The sequence below is a fragment of the Calonectris borealis genome, chromosome 19 (genome assembly GCF_964195595.1).
Source record: "Calonectris borealis chromosome 19, bCalBor7.hap1.2, whole genome shotgun sequence".
NCBI classification, from domain to species: Eukaryota; Metazoa; Chordata; class Aves; order Procellariiformes; family Procellariidae; genus Calonectris; species Calonectris borealis.
The window spans coordinates 9,714,080-9,735,669 of NC_134330.1; the positions used below are offsets into that span (position 1 = coordinate 9,714,080).

The 21,590-nt window shown below is 51.6% G+C and overlaps 1 protein-coding gene across 1 annotated transcript; it reads left to right on the plus strand.

The window, feature by feature from the left end:
* The first annotated feature begins 1,635 nt into the window (after positions 1-1,635).
* LAT2 (linker for activation of T cells family member 2) lies at positions 1,636-20,174 on the plus strand. The gene is made up of 13 exons (XM_075168993.1): positions 1,636-1,864; positions 7,982-8,087; positions 8,795-8,834; positions 10,389-10,432; positions 11,302-11,356; positions 11,908-11,951; positions 12,508-12,546; positions 13,105-13,135; positions 13,288-13,343; positions 15,168-15,233; positions 16,009-16,077; positions 16,934-17,006; positions 19,360-20,174. Exons 2-13 carry the CDS (start codon positions 8,000-8,002, stop codon positions 19,376-19,378), a joined length of 624 nt encoding a protein of 207 aa, XP_075025094.1. The 5' UTR covers positions 1,636-1,864; positions 7,982-7,999; the 3' UTR covers positions 19,379-20,174.
* Positions 20,175-21,590: the final 1,416 nt, after the last annotated feature.

The window sequence follows — 21,590 nt, forward strand, 5'->3', positions numbered from 1 at the left end:
ACCCGCTGCTCTGCACCCTCAGCCGTCCTCGCTCACGGTGCTGCTCCCCGGCGTGGCAACAGCCTCTGCCGCTCCGGAGAAGCCGAGCAGTCGCATGTGTCGGTCCAGGAGACAATTAGGGGACCAACACGAGGTGCCTTTGCTACAGTCCGTGCCAACCGTGGTAACGTCCGTGCCACGGCAGTGAGTCATCTCTGAAGCTGTGAGACCCAGCAGAGAACCTGTAAGCAAATAGGTGGTACCTTTTTAGCAGTGGCTGCTCCTGATGACATAGGTTTCTGATATGTAAGACAAACTGTAATTGTCTCCAGCATATTCAGAGCATCCGTTCTGCTACGAAGAACTCTTTGTACAGCTTCTGTTATCAGCTTATGTTTAAATACATAAAAAACCTGCTAGAAAGCCCCTGATAAACTACTTCATAGCTAAGACCTCTGCTAGAAATGCCAATTTTGTAGCAACTGTTTTAGCAGTCAGAAATGTATTTCACATTATATAGTATTTCTTATGCAGAGGCCAGCCAGAAACCGGACAAACAATTCAAAGCTGGGTCTCTCTCTTCCAGTCGTTGGTTCAGATTATATGTACTGATTTCGAGATAGGCTTCCGCGCCGTGTGAGAGCGGCTCCGAGAGGCGCGTGCAAGCAGTGATATTTGCACCTCAGGTTGGAATTGGAAGAGAGAAAGTCTAAATGTATTTGCGCTACAGTGGTTAACTATCTCATCAAAGCAACGTTTCCTCTGAAAGCTTGGTAGCGAAGTTCCCATCCCAGGGTTGCAAAGGTTGTAAACAGTTGGCTATTTTATCACTTTTATGGTAGAAGAGTCACCTTCTATCGTGGAGAGACGGCTGTAGATGACTGGTTGTGGTAGCCTGAGAGTGCCTTAATTTAAATATAACAAAATTTCCCTTTACTGAATAACTTCCATGGCTGTATGTAAGAGAGGTGTTGTAGAGCCGTAATGAGCGGCAGCATGGAACGTCATTTTGTTTGTGGTTGTAAAGCGCGTGCCCGGCTGGCCGCCGCGCTCCGGTAGCGACAGCTCTACAGGGCTGTTACGTACACGTGCAGACTTTCCTATTCCTAGAGCAGGACATCTTTTGTGTCCTGTAATGGGGCTCTAAGCCAGTAGATAAATTCCCCATTTTTCATAAACCCTTTTCATTCTATTCAAGCACAAAAAAAATTAGGGAACTACTTTTTTTTCTTTTTTGTTTTTTTTTAAGAGTACAGTGAAATTGTGTCTGATGTCTGCAAACCGCCAAGACTGCAGCATAAGAAATAGTTTTATTCTTACAGCTCTGGACAGGAGCTGCAGGTTTGGCCGTTAGCGATGGTGACCTCAGGCTATTTGCTGCCTTTGAGACTTGATATCATCTTTTCTGTAAAAACTAAGAGAGGACTTGCTATTTGCTTTATCCGCCCTGAGTTTTTCCAGGCAGTGTCTGCCACTTCCCTGCGTGCAGTGTTAAATCCTGCGAAGGCTCTTTGCTAAAAGGACACTTGAACGTTTTGGGGGGACACCAGCCCCATCTGAAACTCCAGGGCTGCTTAGGAAGGGACCTCGGTGGTGGTTCCTCGCCGTCCGAGCTTCTTCCTCTCCCCGCCGCAGACAAACCGACGCGTTCCCGCGAGCGGCTGCCCGGGGCGCGTTTGTGCGAGCAGCACCCGCGGGTCCCTCTCGTGAGCCGGCGAGGGGCTGACCGGCCGGGCGGCGGATGTTGGGGTTGGTGATTCAGATGATGACAGGAAACCAGAAACTGGCTAACGAGCCCGGGAGGAACCGGCTCCAGCCTCGCCTGCTGCGGCCGTGAGATGCAGGAGGAGATGGGACGGACGGGGGAGAGCGGCTGAGGCTGCGGGTAAGGTGGGAGAGGGAGGCGGGGGACGGGAAGGTGCCTGGGGGTGCGTGGGGTTCACGGGAAGGCTTTGGGGTGTCCCGCTGATTCTGGTGAGCTCGGAGATCCTAGGCTAGATCTCGGTGACCCTTTTAAAGAGGGTTCAAGGTCGTCCCTGCAAAACCCCTTTGAAAAGCAACACGCTGGATGTTACTCCTCGCTGCTGCTGCCGGCCATCACCTGGCAAGCTCCAAGGTACCAAAAATACCAAATATCTCTTCTCAGCGGCACTTATTCCCCTCTGGACCCAAGATGAGAGTCTGTCCCATAGAACCCGCATTGCCCGTTTCACAATACTGTTCTTTCCATCTCCCCACCCCATCTGCTGACGGCAGCATGGCTTTAATTACATTATTTCTGTGTTCACATCTACTAAAAACCTCTGGAAGGTTCGGGCTGAGCTGAGCTGCCCTCATCCCAAATCTGTTCAGTCCTGCTTTTAGCTCCTGCCTATAGCTTCTGGGACCGCTGCAGCCCACGGTGTTTCCCCCTCCAAAGCCCAATCCTATAAAATAGCTGACTTTTACTACACTTTCTGGGTTTTACATCCGTTTCAGGGCTGACTGGCATCATGTATATGAATGTATTTATTTTACTGCATATAAGTGCTTGAAGTTGCTAATCCTAGATGGAAAAGAGCTTTGTCTTTGCATCGGTTTTCTCTTGTGGTCAATGTTCAGTGTAATATGGGCCATGAGGTAGGCACTTCAGCAAAGCAGGGTAATTATGGGATAATCTCGTGTGATACTGGCTGATTTGCATTGCTCTGGACTACATAGGGGTACTTGGTGACATACATATGGGTCGCCTATGTCTGATATTCCTAATGTGGCGTCCCCCTGGACTCCGCAGCGGTGGCGAAGGATGCTGCACGGCTTTGCTGCTGCCTGAAACAGGGGAAGTTAAGGACAAATATAAGATATTTCTGTGAATTACCTCCTCACGCTGGCACGCTGCTTGTGATTAGGATTTTGCGCTCTATTTTCCACCGGAGGTTTTTTTAAAGCATTTTACAAAGTGATAATCTATCTTAAAGTTGACTTATCAGTTCCAATTTTCCCTATGTTCTACCAAAATGCATCTACTGCTGGCATGAAATAAAGCATGGTCTACTTGAGTAGCTGTACAAAACCAGACTTTATCTATACTGAAGCAGCTTTCCTAAGAAAACTTACACTGGCATAAAATCTGGTAGGAAATGGGATGTGCAGACCTCTGGAAAGGAGCTTTTCTGGAGGCTCGACGCTGGTCATTGAAGTGGTTCCAACCACAGGAGCTTCCTTGGTCTGAGACTTTAATTTCTAAATCGACGGGACTTTCTGCGGCAATCTGTGCAACGGAGACAAACAGAAAGTAGTGTTTCTTTTCTTAGAAATGTTAGAGACGTTGAGTCAAGCTGAATATTGCATCTGTTCAACAAGTCCTTGCGCTAGATTTCATATGGCGAGGTTTTAAATAAACTTCCCACTTTATATTTCATGCCGGTGACTCATCCAATCAGTCTGAATTAGCCTTAATTTATTGCAAACTGGTGCAGACCACAAAACTTTCTGGAGGGGAAAGGAGAAGACTGTTTTATATTTTACCTTTTGGGCATTTTTTTAGAAAGAGGTTGAACACATGACCTAACCCAGCAATTTTGGTCTTTATCTTGCAGTGTGAGCTTGGGGGGTGGGCTTGACATCTGCGAAGGGCTCAAATGACTTCATCCGAAATGAGCTTGCAGAAAAGCAGCCATTTTTGCCGATGCCACATCAACACATTCCTCACTCTCCTGGATTTTCAGCAAAATTTTAAGTATGTTTTAAGTACTCTTAAAGGGTTTTTAAGTGAGCTTTTCGCCTCTTCTGCTGGAAAGTTCTGCCAGACTTTCCATCCGTTATGAATTTTATTTCTAGCCTGTGCGTCTCCAGCTTATACCCATTCCTTTTATAAGCCAGTGTTGTCTTATTTAAATTTAAACAGCTTTTCTCACTTTGCTGCTTCTCTCTCGGACAGATTGACAATGAATGTCCGTGTACTCTCACTCTCTCTTAGTAGACTTAAAAGCGAGAGACCTTTCGGTCCTCCGTGATAAAACAACCTCTCCTTCCCTTGGCTGTTCATAGCGAGCCCCGTTACTGGAGACTCGCTATATCTTTGGACTAGAAACCTTCCGCACCAGCAGCTGGGAATAAAAGACCTAGCACGTACAGACCGGATGATCTTCTGCAAGTTCGTTAATACTTCCCATTTTTTTTAAAAAAAAAAAAAAAAAAAAAGTTTGTTTCTTTGATTGCTAAAAATATCTGAGGCCATGAAAAGAGCAGCCCCTGTTGGGGAAGGCTCCCCTCGCAGGAGAGGGGCTGTGCTCAGAGATCGCGGCTTTATCCAGCGAGTTGCTCTCCCTGGAATCGCTTGTTGGCAGCGGCTGCTCCCAGGGGATTTGGCGGGGCCGTGGTGCTGGGGCTGCCGGAGGCACACGCCGGCTTCTTCAGCAAGGAGAAACTTCTGCCGGTGCAAAAAGGGGAAAAAAAACATATAAAAGGAGAACAGAGAAGTGTAGAAAGAGAACAGGGCATTTGGCCGCTCTCTGAATTTTACTCCTGAAGAGCTGAAACTAGATGGGAACCTGTTTTCTCCCTGTGTTTGAATTTAGCATCTTGAAAGCAAGGCTGATCGGCAAGTGGCTAACGCTGGCCGTCCTTCTGACACTCGGGCCTCGTCGCAGCCCTCGGTGGCTCGAGCCTCTTTATTCTCTCCCGTCTCCCCAAGGCAGAGCAGGGAGCGCACGTTCAGCCTTCCAAATATTTTATTTATATCCCGCCAGCCGTCAGTAAGTGCCTCCAGCCTTCTGCTTGTCGTAAATCTGTTCATCACCTGCCTCCGTCCCCTCCTTAGAGAGGAGGTTTTGTACCAAAAGAAAGGGTTTCCGTGGATTTGGGTGTTTGGTGAACACAAATAATAACCTCCGGGCTGGTGTTGGGCTTGAGAGTCGGCGCCCGCGGGAGCTTTCGCTGGGGGATGCCGGGATGGGGGTGGGATGCGCGGGGCCCCGTTCAGCCCCCGCAGGTACCCACCGAGGGTGTTCCTGCGGGAGCAGCCGGGGTTCGCTGCGTTACTGCCCCGCTGCAGAAATTAAACCGGTTCCGGAAGGGAGATGGTGGCCTGTCCGACAGGGGTACAAACCAGGTCAGTGCTGTCAGAGCCTTCAGCTCTGCCTTGCCTGTACTTTAAAAAAAAAGGGGGGGGGAGGAGAAAAAGAAAAACGGGGGGGAGAAAAAGAAAAAGAAAAACGGGGGGGAGAAAAAGAAAAAGAAAAACGGGGGGGAGGAAAAGGAAAAGGGGGGAGAAAAAGAAAAAGAAAAAGGGGGGGAAAAGAAAAAGAAAAAGGGGGGGAGAAAAAGAAAAAGAAAAAGGGGGGGAAAAGAAAAAGAAAAAGGGGGGGAGAAAAAGAAAAAGAAAAAGGGGCGGAGGAAAAGGAAAAGGGGAGAGAAAAAGAAAAAGAAAAAGGGCGGGAGGAAAAGGAAAAGGGGAGAGAAAAAGAAAAAGGAAAAGGGGGGGAGAAAAAGAAAAAGGAAAAGGAGGGGGAAGAAAAAGGAAAAGGGGGAAAAAAGAAAAAGGGGGGAAAAAAAAATAAAAAGGGGAAAAAAAAAAAAGGGGGGATGTCAAAAAACCAATAACCAATAAAGCCCACAAACCAGCAGCGTTACAGCCCTTTGTATAACGAATTTCGGTGACCAGCGTTGGGCCAACTTCCCTTAGCTGCTTCTTGCAGAGGTGATCCATGATCCACAGCTCGTGATTTCCAGGGGGGATGTTGAGCCAAGGAAAAATGATGTGAGAAACCACATGGTTTTGACCGGGCTCCGACCCCGATGTGCCGGCTGCAGCTGGGGGTGCTGGTCCTGCACCTCCAAGGTGGGTGCTGGGCACACCCTTAATTTACAACAACTCATCCCAGCTTCTTCAGAAGGCGCTGCAAGAAACTCTGCAGGGAAAGGCCCCGGGGGTCAATAAAGAGCAAAGCCACGGTGGAGCGAGTGCCGGGAGCTGCCACGGCCTCGTGGGTCTGGGTGACCTTGAAGGGAGTAGAAATAAACCCAGTTTTGCTCACAAGCAGAGAGGATGGTCTTAAAGCCAAGTCCTCATCCTGCTTGATTTTGGGTCTTTTGGGACTTTTGGGCAGCGCTGAGAGGATGCTGGCACCAAAGCCCAGGCAGCCCGTCCCAAAATATTTAAATTGTTGGTCATATTCTTGCTCATACTGGCTTCTAAAGGCTGCTTTTTGAATGTTAGGTTTTTCTGCTGTATTTTGTCCTTTTATTTTGCTCCATATGATAGACCATATATGTTACCATTTGCTGCTTTTTACATCGGTATTGTTCGGGGGCAGGCATTTGTGGGTACACCTGCTCAAGCTGCAGAAAACGATGAGCATCAAGAACAAACTACTATAAAAAGGTCATGAATCAATTAAGGCTGGAAGATAAAAGATGATTTCTAACCATAAGAGGAGAAAAATTCTGACACACCTTCCGTTGTGAGCAGTAATGACAAGCAGTGTCACTATGTTTAAGATGAAGCTTGATCAATTTGGAATTGTCTGATATAGTCGTGATGGTAAAAGGCTGGACTCCTTCACTGTTTGTAGACCTTTCAGTCCCATATTTCTAAATCCAGGATATTTTAAAATACCCAGAGTTTTTGCTTTTGACTACATTTGAGGAATGTTTTCTGTAATCTAAGTTTCTCCGTCCTTCAGCGATCGCTCCCTCCTGGCCGGGGCAGAGCGATGCTGGGCTGGAGGGGCTGTCTGGAGCAGAAACGGGGGACCATGTCTTTCCTCTCCTTCCCCTGCCCCACAATCATTTACAGCCTGCCCTGGTAATTAGGACGCTGGTGTAGGACTGGGATTCCAATGCCGAACTGGACCATAAATCTCCCACCGGCATCCTCGGCCGCACCGAGGGGCTCGGCTGCTGCGAGGAGGTCCCTGGGTTTTCTCCCGCGGGAACAGGCTGTCGGTGTGGCAGAAATGTTATTTATTCCGCTTTACACACGCGGAGGCAGAAGGTGCTGAACAGGGCAGGATCAAGCTGCTGTTTTCCGTCGACTGTTATTGATATTTGTTTAATTATTTTAAATTATTTTAATTATTAATTGTTTTTTATATATATATTTCCCCCTATATACATATATTTCCTCCCCCCATCCACAGTGGCTATACCACCGAATTGTAATCAGGGAGATTCAGGTTAGGCGGTAGGAAAGCTTCCTACCAGGCGGAGCAACGACGTACCGGCCTTTGGCAAGTTGAAGCATCTCCATCCCTGGGGGCCAAAGAAGTAGTTTATTGAAAACAAAAATAAATTAAAATAATCTGGAAGTAAAGAAAATCTGGCCCCGGGGAATAGGAACGGGCTTAACAGTCTGTCCCAGAGCCAGCAGGCTGTTTTCTGTGATATTTATAGGATGTTTTGTATTTTAAAGGAAGAAATTGAAGCCAAATCATGCTGATGATTACAAAATGTTAGCTGCTGTTTGTGGAAGAGCCTGTCACGGAAAGGAGGGGAAAAACCGGTGTCTGAGCCAGCTCAACGCAGGAAAAAGTGTGGGGAATTTAACACTTAAAGTAATTCTGTGCTGCAGGGAAATAACCGGAGCACCTTGTACAGAGGTCTTGGCAGCTCTGAATATTTCCAAGTGCCTCCCTTTGTGCCCTTCCTTCTAGATATTAAAAAATAATATCTGCTGAGGATGCTTGACCATGGCAACGTGGGTTATGGGATTGGGAAGGAGTGAATCCAAGTGGGTTTCTCCTCTTTGTGCTGATGTCCCAAGGGAAATCCCTCCTTCCCGGCAGTGGAATGGGGGGTTCGGGTCTCACTGGAGTGGAAAGTGTGTGTGCAGCCCCCGGGACCAGAGCAGCGTGGGGAAAGGGCATCGCCTCTGCCGCCCCGTAATAGAACCCTGAAGTCTCTTCTGCATCCCCAGCAAACGCCTGGCTCTTGGGGGTGCGAAGGCAGAGAGCGCGTGCCTCTTCGGGTGGTAAAAGCTTTCCGAGCGGTGCCCCTGATGCCCCTCGCCGCTGTGTTTCAGGCTGGATGCGGCCGGGCCATGGCGCAGCTGGAGCTGCTGTGGGCGGCCGCCGCGCTGATGCTGCTGGGAGCCGCCGTCAGCCTCTGCGTCAAGTGCCAGCTCTCCGGTAAGGTCCTGCCCGCCGCCCCGGGCCGGGCTGGGGGGTCACACCGGGCAGACCCTTTCGTTTTGGGGTGTCCCCTGCGGGAAGGGTTTGGTCCTGCTCAGCCACAGCTTTGCCCTCGCGGGGATGCTCCCGGCAGCTTGGGCTGGGAAGGGGTCTCTGCTGGCGGCCAGGGAGCAGCTGGGGGGGAAGGACCCCCCCCGACCCTGCAGCACCCCTTCCCTGGGGTGGGTGCAACGCCGTGGGCTGCAGACCCTTCTCCGTGGACACCGTGGTGGGTGGCTTTGGGACACCCCGCGCGGGAGGACCATATCCAGACGCACAAATCCTGCGGGAGCCCTGGGGCAGACAGGCAGGAGGAGGGCAGCACGAAAGGACGGGCTGGGGGATGTATTCATACATACATTAAATACAAAGAGAGCGGGGCGAGCACCCACCCTGGCAGGGGGGTCGAGCCCACCTCTCAGTGCTGGGTGGGGTTTTGGGGACAGGAATGACTTGCTTGCTTCGCGCTGCCTGAGACAAAACTACACTTTAGACATGGTTTAAAAAAAATAAACCAAAACCCTGTCGCAACGGCTGCTCGCTGCCTCCGCTGTCCTCTCGTGCTCGAAGAAGTTTTGTGAATATGTTTTATTGGCCTTGCTGATCTTTAACTCCCAAATCATCCTTTTCTAAGAGCTTTTTTTCCCCCCCCCCTTGTCTTCCAGCTACCAAGCGAAAGAAGCAGCTGAGGGAGCGGAGGAACCAGTAAGTTGCTTTTCACAGTCACGCTTCTCCCCCGGACAGCTCACCCGGGGTGAGACCCTGGCCAGAGCCAGACCCGCTCCATGAGATCTGGATTTATATACAATAAAATAATCCCAGAATGGGGCATGCGGGGCGGCGTGCCCCAGCCCGGGGTGCTGCTGAAGGGGTAATGCCTTTACAAAGAATAATCGAAAATGAAACGGAAGCTCTGACCGTGAGTCACTAACTAGTTGGAAAAAGGTCTGGAAAATTGGAAGGGCAAGTCCTTACCCTGTCCCATCGTGCCCAAAAGATGAAGTAGAGAGGTTGGTAACTTCATAAACAAGACCCTGCCCTTGGCTGGTGCTGGTGGGACCCTGTGCCAGAGCAACCACCGACCTGCAGCATAAGTCAACGAAGGAAATGCATTGTACACACACGCACCCCCCCTGATTTCCTTCAGCAACAGACAAACCACAGCTAAATGATATAAAGAAAAAAAAAAAAAAAAAAAGCTGGCTTGTGACCTTTGATACAGGAGCAAACGTGGTGCAAAGCAGCTCTGCGAAGGCCTCCGAGGGGTTGGGGTGTTTGCTTCTGCCCCGCTTGCCCGGGACCGGGGGAAAGGCTTCGGTGTGGTCTCCATCGGAGACCGATGGAAAAGCCAGCCCAGGCTCCGTCCCCTGCGGGCTCGTACCGAATCGACCCGACTTCTTGACGTTTATACCTGGATTAGGTGGTTTGAGTTCAGCCTCGTGGTATCGTGTGCTCTTTTTAGAGATCTGTTTTGGGTTAGTTAGGGCTTTTGGCAAGCAAAGTGGTTTGCCTCTGTGTATTTGCAGACTTTGCAATGAGGTTCTTTGCCTGACACCTCATCTCCCGCCAGCCCTGTGCCGTGAACACCGGCTTGGGATGGGGGGGTGACCCGAAAGAAAGGAGCCGGGGGGAAAGGGACACTTCCAGCGTCCTGCGGTCAGAGTTCGTGAGTGCCTGTGTGCACCTGCGGTGGAAGAGCCACTGAATCCTCTGTGCTCTGAAGAGAGCTCTCCTGGCAACTAAAAAATAGAGAGGTTATTGGGCATAATGTTATTTTTATTGTCGATCACGTATGTTATTTTTTTCAGGTTGATGTTAAGGGATGTTGGGAGGGGCAGGGACAGCAGCGGAGGAGAAGCAGTGGGGTTTGAAGCCATTTCATGGGTGAACACCCAGTTTTTTTCTGGGTGAAAACGCTCTCCTGGCCTTAACCGGTGCATAAAGTGTCAGAGTGGGAATTATCCTAAATGACGTTTTCCTCATCCCTGGGTCCTTCCCTTAGCTGATGTTGGCTGCTCTGCCAATGGTCCGTAAGCACATTTTGACTTTAAAGGGTCAAAGAGGAGCCCGGGAAGCTGCTCCCAGCTCACGCGGGTCCTGCAGGACACGCTGAGCGCCGCACCTCGGCATTTCACCGAGCCCAGCGTGGAGGCTGTGCTCTCTTCCCTCCGCTCACCGAACAGGGAGGTCTCTTGCATCTGTTTTCCCTGTCGTAGACCCAGAATTCAGCTGAGGTTGTACTTTTTTTTTTTTCCCCAGGCTCGAAAGCCAGCAGAGGTTTGAGGTGATTCGATCCCATTCCAGTGAGTATGAACGTTGCACGAGGCTCCTGTGTTGCGGGGTGGGGGTCCTGCCTGCACAGAACGGGGGGAAAGTAAAAATCAAAGGGTCACCTCAAAGCCAGGCAGTGAAATTATATTAGACCGAGATTATCAAAGCCACCTTAGATGTTTCTAGCGATGCGCGTTCTGAGCTCTAGGAAAAAAAAAAAATCTCCCTTCACGTTGAAAATAAATCACCAAAGCGGTGTTATTGAAATGCAACGCCTCGTTAACTTGGGCTCTGCAAACCGCCCTGTTGGCCCTGTGCAAACGCCGGTGTGGGTGAACCCGAATCGACGGGAGTGACTCATGTACCATCACCCCCTTGCTGCTTCCTGCGGCAACTTGGGTTAGCCGCTGACCTTTTGATTTTTATCCTAAAACGAGCTGCTGATGGGGTCTGTATTAAATGTCACCGGGGCTGCTCCTTTCCCTGGGACCTATCTCGGCCCGAGCCCCACAAACCCCCCTACGAGTCTTCGCTTCAGCCCAGCCTGAGCGAGGCTCAGAGCCGCCATCTCGCAGGGCGAAGGGAGGGGTGCTGAGCCGGGGGAAGGCTCCCGAATCAAGCGGGTTTGGGGGAGAATAGGAAATAAAGCAGCGGTTGGGATTGTAGCTTCCTGCGGTGGGTGTTTGCTAGCTCTGCCGTCTGCACAGACACCAGCTTTTCCTCTCTTTGTTTCCCATTTTGGCCATTTACGTACTTTTGAGGAACGATGTGGAAGCTGTTTCGGGATGGGTTAGAAAAGTGCTTGCCAGAACCGGGGAATCGTCTCTGATGGATGCTCTGTGCTCGTTGAAATATCTGCTGCTGCCATAACCGTTAACATCTCCTTTTGCTCTTGTGCTAGCTGCAACCCGAAGGCTGGAACAGATTAAGGAACCTGAAAACTTATCAATAGCAAGGTAGGTAAAAAACCAAAGCAAAACCTAGCTATAGAGCCAAGGTTGGATGAACTTCACCCAACGTGAATGTTCAGGATTTGGGATTGGGTTCTGGACCCTGTAGATGGGGCTTGGGCTATACTTAATTGATGGTCAATAGTGGGTTTAGGCTTTTTCTGGATTTTCTTCAGTCTGACTGTGTTCTACTGGCAACCATTTAAAGCAAACCCAAGGAAACGAGCTGTGGCTGTCCATAAGAGGTACATCATGAAAAAGAAATGGCCATTCTTTGCTTATAAGCAGTTTGACACAAGAAATCCCCTTCTCCCCATCACCAAAACCCCCAGGAACTACACAGCCGCCGTAACTCCGCTGCAATATTCAGGCGTAGTTATTCCCATCTTGGGATTTGACCCCAAACTCTTCAACTCCCATTGCTCGATGTGTGTCCTGCTATAACCTCACAGGGAGGTTTCACGGATGGGCCTTCTGGCTTAGTCATTGCTGCCGTTTGTAACCCCCGGTACCGTTTGCTCAGACCTGGGATTTTAGCTCCCTTTTCTCTCTTTCAGAAAATCCACCGAGCAGCTCAGTGCCTCCCGCCGCGCTGGATACGGTGAGCATCTCCCCCGGGACGGGCACCGGTTCAATGCTCTCTCCATCCACGCGGCCGCGGGGGAAGCGCCTACCGCAAAATTCATCAATGGGGATGTTGCAAATCTCGGCTCGTTTGTGTAGGGGTCGGCTGGGAGCTCCCACCGGTTTTGGGAAGACGGAGCCTCCAAGGGGCTGGTTCCTCACTGCCGGACCCCGGGCAGGGCACGGCGGGGGGTTATCCTGGAAACAAGCTGGGTGGTGATAAAATTAACCGCTGTTATTAGCGCCTACCCACGACGCTTGCGGCTGGTCTGCGCAGCGATATTTAATAAGAACTAGCCTGGGTGTGAGTTTAAAATCCAGTGCTCATCCTGCTACAGCTGACCAGTCCTGGTTAGAGCCACAGGGCCAGATTATTTAAAATATCACCCCTGGCTGTCCCAACACCTGGGGCGTCCCGGAGCAAGGAGCTGAGCCGGGACAGAGCTGCTGACGCTGCGGTGCTCGGTGGCTCCATCATCGAACGGCTCCCACGGCTCAGCCCCAGCGTAACGTGCCCCTCTGCTTTTCCGCAGGGAGCAGGACCGAGTCCAGGTATCAGAATTTCCTGACAGGTAAATGCTGCAGCCACCCGTGCGGGGGTGCGGGGAGGGAAGGCTGCGAGGCGAGGAGGGGTTACCAGGGACGAGAGCCGGCGGGGAGCAGCCGACACCGCAGCTGGCGGAGCTCCGGCTTGGTTAATTTAGTGATCACTTTATAAGATGCGCGCCGATCTGATTAACGGCCAGCGCGGAGGGGGGTGGGATGCTCGCGAGCCCCCCCGCTCCCTCCCGGGGCAGCGTGAGTGATGCTTGCCCTAACTGGATCATTGGCGTGTGGGGCTGCGGTCGCATTTCCCAAACGCGGGATGATATTCCCAATCTCCCTGCCAGCTGGCAGGATCGAGAAGTGGGGAGCCCCACTCGGGGGGGGGTGGATGGGGGCTGCCTGCCCCTGCTCCAGCCTCCTGACTCTGCTTGCGGACGGGCTTCGGGGCCGTGCCGGGGCTTTCTGGCTGCTGGGGAGATCTGCTAGAGCTGCGCCGGGGGGCTGTGTCCAGCTGTGCTTTGGGAGGGCGGTTTGAGCTCCTGCAATGGCACGGCGTGCTGACGGCAAACCCTTTCTGCTTGCAGAGGACTGCCTGCGAGGGGACGCTGCCTACGTGTAAGTAGCTGGTCGCTGCCCGCCGGCGCGATCCAGCGGAGCCATACTGGTCCCAGCGCGGTGGCACGCTCCTGGCTCTCTTGTAGCTCAGGCTGGGAAGCCCGTGGGCTGCCCCGGGCAGGAGGAGCTGATGGCGGCTGCTCTTCTTGCAGGGAGCCCATATCTCTGGATTACTACAACTGTGCCCGGTTCTTCACGCCACCCAACGGTAAGGGCTCCACGCAAGCGCGATGGGTTTCTTCTCCAGCTCCAGGGAGCCCGCGAGACTTCTCTCTAGGTCTGCGCGTTATTGCCGCACGGCCTGAAGCAAGCGTGGGTCCAGGAGACCCTTTCATTAAGGGGTGTAGCGGAGCTGTGGGGCGTGAGGGATGCCCAAGTCCCGATCAGTCCGCCCGTTGGTTATAAACAGGACAGCCCAAACGCACCCACGGCTCCGATTGCACAAAACACTTTGTTCTCACCCTGTTTCGTCTCTGGGCAGCAGGAAATGACCCATCGCTGCAGGGGCGTTTGGGGTAACGAGCCCATTTTCCTGTTCGTAGCTGGGTCTGGTTTGGGTGAGCGGAGGTTGCAGCCCCTCAGGGTCCTGCCCCGACACGCGGGAAGAGGCACGACCTTGTCCAGAAGCTTTTTGCCAAAGGGAGGCCATGGAATATTTTGGTATGCTTGGTTTACGAGGCTAGCGCATGAAGGTGGGATGGAATGCACTGCTCCATTCAAACGCATCTTTTCAAGGCAAATATTGCATCTATGAAACGTTTTCACCTCCCTGGGTACTCAGCATTTTTCTGTGCTGACTCAAACATCAATCTATTTTTACCTAAAACAAATTTCAAAACATGAATCCTTTTTTTTATTTAAAGAGACCAGAGGGAGGGGAAAAAAAAAAAAAACTTTGTTCACCAAAAAAGTTTAACTTAGTAAAAAAAAAAGGAACAAAAAAGAAAGAGAAACCTGAATGTATTACCATGAATGTTTTTGTATCACTTGTTAGTTTTAATACTTTTTCAGTGGCTGAGGACGACCTAGAGGTAGTGTCAGGGTGTAGGTGTCGCGGAGCTGCTCTCAGCGGCTCACTTGGCTAAATGCCTTCCCCTCCCGGCGCGGTTTTGGGCCGCGGAGCCCTCCCCGGGGCAGGGACTGCCTGTCCTGGCTGGGATCCTTCGACCCGCTGAGCTCGGTGCTTCTCCCCTTTGGAGAAGCGCGGCGGGTCGTGGGGTGGGCAGCAGCGGGGCTTACGCTGTCTGCAAACTTCTCCAGCTTAGGTGCCGTGACCGCTAGCTGGTGGGTGTCAGCGGTGTTTTCAGCGTCGGTGGATGCAGGTTTTGAGGTTAGCAAGGTAGGGACTCGTGTGGTTCAGCTGCTCGCGGGCCCATCCAGAGAGCTGAAATAACCAGCAACAGAACGAAGAGCTTGGAGGGTTTGTGGTTTTTTTTTTTTTTAATTCTTTGAAGCAGATTTTGGTTCTGGATGCTAATAGATTTGGGTACTGGGCTCAGGCAGATGTTGTGCTTGGAACGGGGCTCAGTTCCTTCCCAGAAACTGAGAATAAGCCCAAGAAGACACCGCAGTGACAAGCTGAACGCTCGCTGGGAAGGAATCCTCCCAACGGCTGCCCTGGGCTGGGTGCCTGGGGATCCACCCCGGGCCGGAGCCGGCCCTCCCCCTCTTAGCTTAGGGGCCGCTGTAGGGCTAGCGGTTATGCTTTTCGGTTTTTATTCCTACTCATAAGAAAAGTCACGGTGCCTGAGGACTGGCTTTGGCCGCTCGCCCCCGCGGGGCTCGGAGGCGGTGCCGTGGCCGGAGAGGCTCAGCCGCGCTCCGCAGCATCGGTGGTGGTGGTGCTGCTGCCTGGGGCAGCTGTGCCGGGGATGCCCCGTGTCAGCGCAGGCTGTCACGAAAACTAACGATTTTTTTAGCTAACGTGCGTTTCGTTGTGGGAAACAGCCCTCTCCTGCAGGTGCTGAGGGATCTTCCCAGGTCACCTACGCTTCCTTAAACTCTTTGTCTCCCTCTTTCTTCTCTCTGCCAGAGAAAGAGGAGGATTCCCATTCCTATCAGAACATCATCATTGGAGTGTCTCACGGCTCCGATCCGGGTAGGTGTGCTGCTGTCGTGGTTCCTGTGTGTGGTTCAAAGGTATCTGGAAGTGCAGAGAGGGAAAACCCCCTCGCTGGCAGGCTCAGCTCTTCCCAGCAGCTCCGTGCCGGCGGAGCCGGGGTGCAGGGGCCGCCGCAGGCGCAGAGCAGACCTGGAGCATTTCCCCTTTCCACAGGAAAATGCTCGTGGTGATACCTTACCGGCCGAGAGCTCGCCTCCGAGCTGATCCCTTTGACTTGGAGCTCTCTGCAGCAATTCAGGAGCTTTGGGATCTGCATTGCTTCTCTAGGTCTTTCAGTGTTGTTTCAGCCAAGATTGATCGTGGTTCTAGCCCTGTGGTTTCTCACCACGTCCAGCCCAAGAAGGCTGCAGCCGGTGGCTGGAGGATGGCGTTGGACCAGACTGTCTGCTTAAGGGCTTCCAGCTTCTATCCTGGGATGTTGCAATCGAAATAGGAAGTCAAGCTGGTTTCCTTCAGTGAATTAACACAACGCTTTCTGCAATGCTAGAGCCTGCCCTGCTCCTGCCTGGCTTTGTACGGAGCAATTAGAGGAGGCAGGAGCAGCGGGGACCGGTCTGATCCCCATCCGTGCCTGCAGATATCCAGGCACGTGGTCAGGGCTGGAAAAGCGATGAGGCATCAGCAGACCTGCGGCTGGAAACTCAGCCACGTGCGCGGGGCGGTCGGGCTGCGGCGGTAGGAGGGGGGTTTCACAAAGGTCCATTTTTAGACCACTTGCTGTGCACCATCAGCCTGTCCAAACTCTTCTTAGTCACAGATGATGCTGTAGACTATGAGAACAGCGCGGCGATACATGTATGGAAACTCCAGCAAGTGGAAGGTATGTTCTCAGCAGTTGTTTACTATTTAGGGATGGGGCTCGTGGGCAGGGTGCCTGTCATGCTCGACCGGTACAGACCACGCTCAGGGCAATGCAGCCATCGCCCCCATCTTGAGTTATTTTTACCCCAATCATCCACGATAAACATCTAAGGCAACGTCCAAATTGCTACACACGCTTGTAATTGAACGTTGCTGTGATGGGACGGGGTGTTTCTAGTACTCAAAAGGCCACCGTGCAGGTGGCTCTCCCTAAACCCTGACCACGGGATGCTACAGAAGAATGTCGCTCTTCATGTCTTGTATCCTCTTAGGTTGTGAAGTTGCCCTGGTGCAGCTTGTAACCCCCTCAACAGAGAGACGTGCAGCACGCACATCCAGTGGGTCAGCCTGCGACTCTCCTGCAGTAATCGGGGGTGCATATTTCTTAAGCTAACCTTTAAACAGCAGTTTAATCTAACGTGTGGCTTCCTGTGCCGCGTAGGGGTAGTCTGGCCTGGGAGATAGTGGTGAACGTATACGTACGTATTTAAGAGCTCTGGTGTGGAAGCTGCCTAAGCAAACTGATTCTTGTTATCCTGTTTGCATATTTTCTAGATTAAATCTAAGTCTGTCTCTTTTGGCTTTGAAAAGCTGTCCACGCTCGCTGCTCGCAGAGCGTTTGCAAATTTGCTGTGACCATTTTGAAGCCACTTCAAGGAGACCGTGACACTGTGATCTGAGGTTTCTTAGCCCAGGCACAAAACAGTGTCAGCACCGAAGGCTAAATATCGGCAGGACACACGGCGTGTCTGGGGGGTGTGTGTGTTTTTCGATCAACCCGCTTACTGATCAGCGCTTCCCATCCTCACTCGCAGCTCTGCAGACAGAAAGCCCGGATGACGAGCCAGACTACGTCAACACGGCCCCTGCTCCTCTGTCAAAGCAAAGGTAAAAAGAGAGCAAATGATGTATTTATTTAGGGGTGGGAGGATCGTGTTTATGCCCAAGAGAGCTCAGCTGGAGCTTTGCAGCTTGCTGGCGGGGCCAGCCGGTGCCCAGCAGCCCACGTGGGCTGTGCAGGGAGCGGGGGCAGCCATGGCATGTCTCTGGCTGATGCCAGGCTGACTAACGCCGACCGCCGAGACAAATTTGTCAAAGTCCGTGTGCCAGCCCCGGCACCACCCTCCTCCAACAGGAACTCAAAACCGCTTCCGAGCAGCTTCGGGCGGAGCTGCAGACAGGAACCCCCAAAACCCCTCTGGTCTGTGCAGCTGGGAGGCTGAGCGGAGTAAGGGATTCCCTGGGCTCAGCTGAGCCCTGCCTGCTCTGCTACCACCGCACCTCCTGCCCCCTTAGCAGCAGCAACCTGACGCTGCTGATAAAGAATTACTCAGGGCAGTTAAAGTAAAAACCATGTGTGGAGAGCTGCGGGAAGATTGCGTGACGTTGAACGAGTGGGTGATATAAGACAGTGTCAGTAAATTCGTGGTAACGTATGGAAGAGAAGCAGCCCCAGATATACCAAACACAGGGACAGGTTCTGCATTAGGTGGTGCGGCTCAAAATGGGCTCTCAGAGGCTTTGCGGAGAGCTTGTAGCAAAGGCTGGCTGAGTTCTTGGCAGACAAGTGTATGTGGATTGCTGGGAAAGGGAAAAGGGAAAATAAACCACCACTGCACTAATGTATAGACCTGTGGTATCTTTACGCACTGGTTAGAGCGTGTAGTGCTCGTCACCCTGCTCCAGGCTGGACTGGACTGGGACCAGTATCGTTCTTCTTGTTGGGTTTTTACTCTCTGAGCCCCTGCAGAGACCCAGCAGGATCATCCTTGTGCCACGTGCTGCCAGCTCCAGTTACAGGTTTTCACAATCCCCAAATTGCGGGCACCGGCGGTGGGCAGACCCCCAAAATCAGATTTTTCTGAAGCCGTGCAAAGATTTAAGATTTGTCCCCGCCATGCAAGGCACGGTCACCCTATTTTCCACATTGCAGCATTTGCTTTGAACTTCAGCAGCCTGTCCGGGCAGCGCTGGCTCTGACAAAGACTGTGCTGGAGGGGAAGCTGTACCAAAGGCAGGTTGTGCTTTTTGGTCAAGGATTCAGTGTGTGTCACCGGTGGCACGCACGTCGCTTCCCCACATCACGCATGCGTGGTCTGGGCAGCAGCAAATACAGCTCAGCCTGGCGAACGCCTCCTCCCCTGCCCACGGACACCCACTGCCCCCCACGGTCCAACACCAACCTCTGCTGGGATGCAGCTGAACACGGGAGCCCCTGCCGCAGCGGTACCTCGCTGCCAGGCATCTCTCTTTGCCTGAGCTGGAGCAAACCAAGAGAATATCATAAAAATGGAGTTTCAGATGGGGTTGCAGAGAAACTTGCTTTTTTGCAGAGAAACTTCTTTTCGGAAGGTGTTTATGGAATAGCCAGGCATTGTGTTGGCTAAGCATCTGGAGGAAGGAAGCCAGATTATCCATGAAAAAATGAAAAGTACTATAATGGTAACTCTTATAAGCAATTCTGCATTTGTTCCTCTTCCACAGAGAAATTTCAAGGAGGAGGGGATTACATTTCTGCCTTAGTCACAGTCTGGCCCTGCTTTTTGCTCTGATAGTGGCACCGGGCACACCAGACTGCTCTGTTTGCTGTTTGTAACTGGGAGGGTGCCCACAGCCTTCAGAGCTGGGAGGAACAATCAGGGCCGATAGATGCCCAAAACATTCAGCAAAGCAGCTGTAATGACAGACTTGGTGGAGAGCAATGATCAAAGCAGCACAGGAACTACCATAAATCCACCCCCCAGAGTGATAAATGATGCTGGGAAGGTAGAAGAGGGAGGAATAGCTGTCCTGCGAAGCACTGGTGATGCAGATTTTCTGGGAAAACCTCCAGTCATAAGCCCTAGCAAAATACTATCGTGGCTGTATGTGTAAATAGTTTCTGGCAGCTCTGTAAGTAAACTAAAATTGCCAGTGCACTTTTTGCTATTATAATGATGCCTCTGTTATAGCCTTTGCTAGCAGAATAATGCTATTAAATCCCCAGGTCCAACCAAGAAATGCCAGCACAAGTCCTCCACCAAGCGAGGGTGAATTTGGGCCCCTGGCACCTCTGTGCCCCCTGCTGTGCTCAGGGATCATCGTCCCGAGCACGGCTGGGGCTGCTGCTTGGATGGGGACATCTTGTAGTGTACTCACTACTTGTCCCTGGAAAAAAAATGTAACAGGCAGCGGAGTTAAGAAGTTGAAAGCAGGGATTAAAAGTCAGTGGACTCACTGTTTTTTCCCCTCTTATTTCAAGTATTCTGCATAAAGTCTGAAGAAGTCCTTTGCTGAGCTGTAAGAGCACACCCAGCGAGCGTGCACGCAGGGAGAGGGGAGATTTCAATCCCTCGGTGAAATCTCTTCTCCAAATTGTGCCCAAGATCACGTAAAAGGGGTGCTGCTGAAGAAATGCTCTGCTCGAAGTCCATCTGCAAACCTGCAACTGGAGAAAGTATCCTGCCCGGCAGTGACCACGGGCAAGCCAAGAGCTCGTTATCCCACCTCATTTCCCTGCACGTCTCCTCGAGGGAGGATGGCCAGTCCGTGCAATGTTTTCTCCTGTCAAGCACGAAATGAATTTTTAAATTGTTGAGCAGTAATGCAGCCAGCTACTTAATTTGTCAGGATGACTCATGCACGATGGTATTAAGACACAGGGATTATGTTCTGATTCAGTTCCTGTGCTCTCCTACAAGAGAGGAACCGACAAGGCAGAGTTTGCTTTTACAACAGCAGTGGTTCTCCGGAACTAAATGAGATACCAACCTGTTCACAAAAGCTAAAGGCTAGAGAGGATTAAATCCCTGCCTTATCTGCAGCTTGTAATTCACAGTATCTGTCTATGGCAGTTTTCCTTGGGTTTCGGTATCTGTTTTATAACGATACAAAGACCATGCAACAACTGAGAAGGTCCAAGCCATAGCTGCCAGCCTCGGAAACTGCACCAGTCTTTCAGTATTGCCACAGGGAACGTCAGCCCTGAAACATAACCCTTCTCTCTTGAGCCCTGATGCACAGATTTGGCACTGTTGTACCACTTATTTATTAAAATTGAAAAGCCTCCAAAGAAAATCCAGTGTTTTATTACCGTTTGCTATGATGCGGACGTTGTCTGCGGGGTTGGGTGAGGCAGACTGAGATGGGAGCACGTGAGATGACATGGAATGCTGTGCAGGATCTGATGGGGAGAAAATGTAGCTCCTTAAAGCCTTCTTCCTCAAAATCGGTTCAGAAAACTGTGCTTCAAGAAGGGATGCCGCCCATACTGACGTCTCCGGGACTGGTAAGAGTGAGCAGAGAAGTGGAGCTAAAGGCGAGTGAGCCTTGGAGTGGGAGAAGGAGATGTCAGGTGCTTCCTCCTGCAAATGACTTGGCGATTCTGCTAAAAATACAGCCAAGACCATGGGTGGCCACCGTTTATGTAGCTGAAAGAGTGGGTGGTTTGGAGTGTGGCTTAGAAGACGTACTCGTAGCTCCTGCAAATGCATTTGTTCCTGCTTCCACGGGACTTCTACCACAGGGAATATCTAGTGCACTTCAGGGATGTACACGCACGCCGTCAGCTGCAGCCTGGTTGTCTGCTTACAGCCCTGCTTCTACTCACACCCTCTGGCTTCCTGATGTTTAAATGCTCTGCAAAATGTTTGCAGAGGTGGGGGACACCAGCGTCCCCGTGAGCCTGGAGCAGAGACGGGGACAGCCGCAGCCCGTGCTGGCTCTGCACAGGCTCACAGACAGGCAAGGAAACGAGCTGTCTTCGTCACTGAAACAGTGTGCCCGGCCTCGCAGGGCCATGAATTTGTCATCCTTGGTTCGTCCTTGGTGACTAACTCAGGACCTGAAGAAGCTCCTGCTTTCCATGAAGTGCTGCAGACGGGATTTTTTGCTGGAGGGGAACGGCGAGCTCCGCTTTTGGTGATGTGCAGTGATGTTACACCTAGCGGTGATTCATCTCGTAACCGGAGGGAGCCATTAAATGATTAGGAGAAGATTAGCAGCAGCAAAAGATCCTTGGCACACAGTAATGGACCCAGCTAGAGAACTCCCAGAACTTCTAGCCGTTAGGTGAGTGTGCGGCCAAAACATTAAAACACAAGATTTACTGCTCTCCTCGCTAAGCAGGAAGGCAGATTAGACCAATTCCATTTTGCTGGTATAAGGTTCCTCCACTGCCAAACTCCGAGTTTGAAAGCTGCGGAGCCGAAGCAGGCAGGGCAGGAGCTGGGTACGGAGTGTCTTCCCTCCTCTTGCTGGCAGTCTGAGCAAATGCCCCCCTTGCAGCTCTCCAGAACAGCCAGCTGTAGAGAGGGGTAAATCCTTTCCCAGCTTTGTAAAGCTCCTGAAGTACTTTTCAGCCAGTGATCTCATTACGCTGGAAGATATCCAGGGACTGTTACGGGAACTTTCATCAATGTTATTACAGTCTTGTTTGGAAACACCTTACGTTTTTTCTTTGCAATGAGTGAGTACATATGTGTGAGCGTGTTC

Bases quoted from the DNA above. Each gene is read 5' to 3' on its own strand.
- LAT2 (XM_075168993.1), top strand. From the start codon at position 8,000: ATGGCGCAGCTGGAGCTGCTGTGGGCGGCCGCCGCGCTGATGCTGCTG. The intron at 8,088-8,794 runs GTAAGGTCCTGC...CTTGTCTTCCAG, and splicing joins CGTCAAGTGCCAGCTCTCCG to CTACCAAGCGAAAGAAGCAG. The intron at 12,547-13,104 runs GTAAATGCTGCA...TTCTGCTTGCAG, and splicing joins GTATCAGAATTTCCTGACAG to AGGACTGCCTGCGAGGGGAC.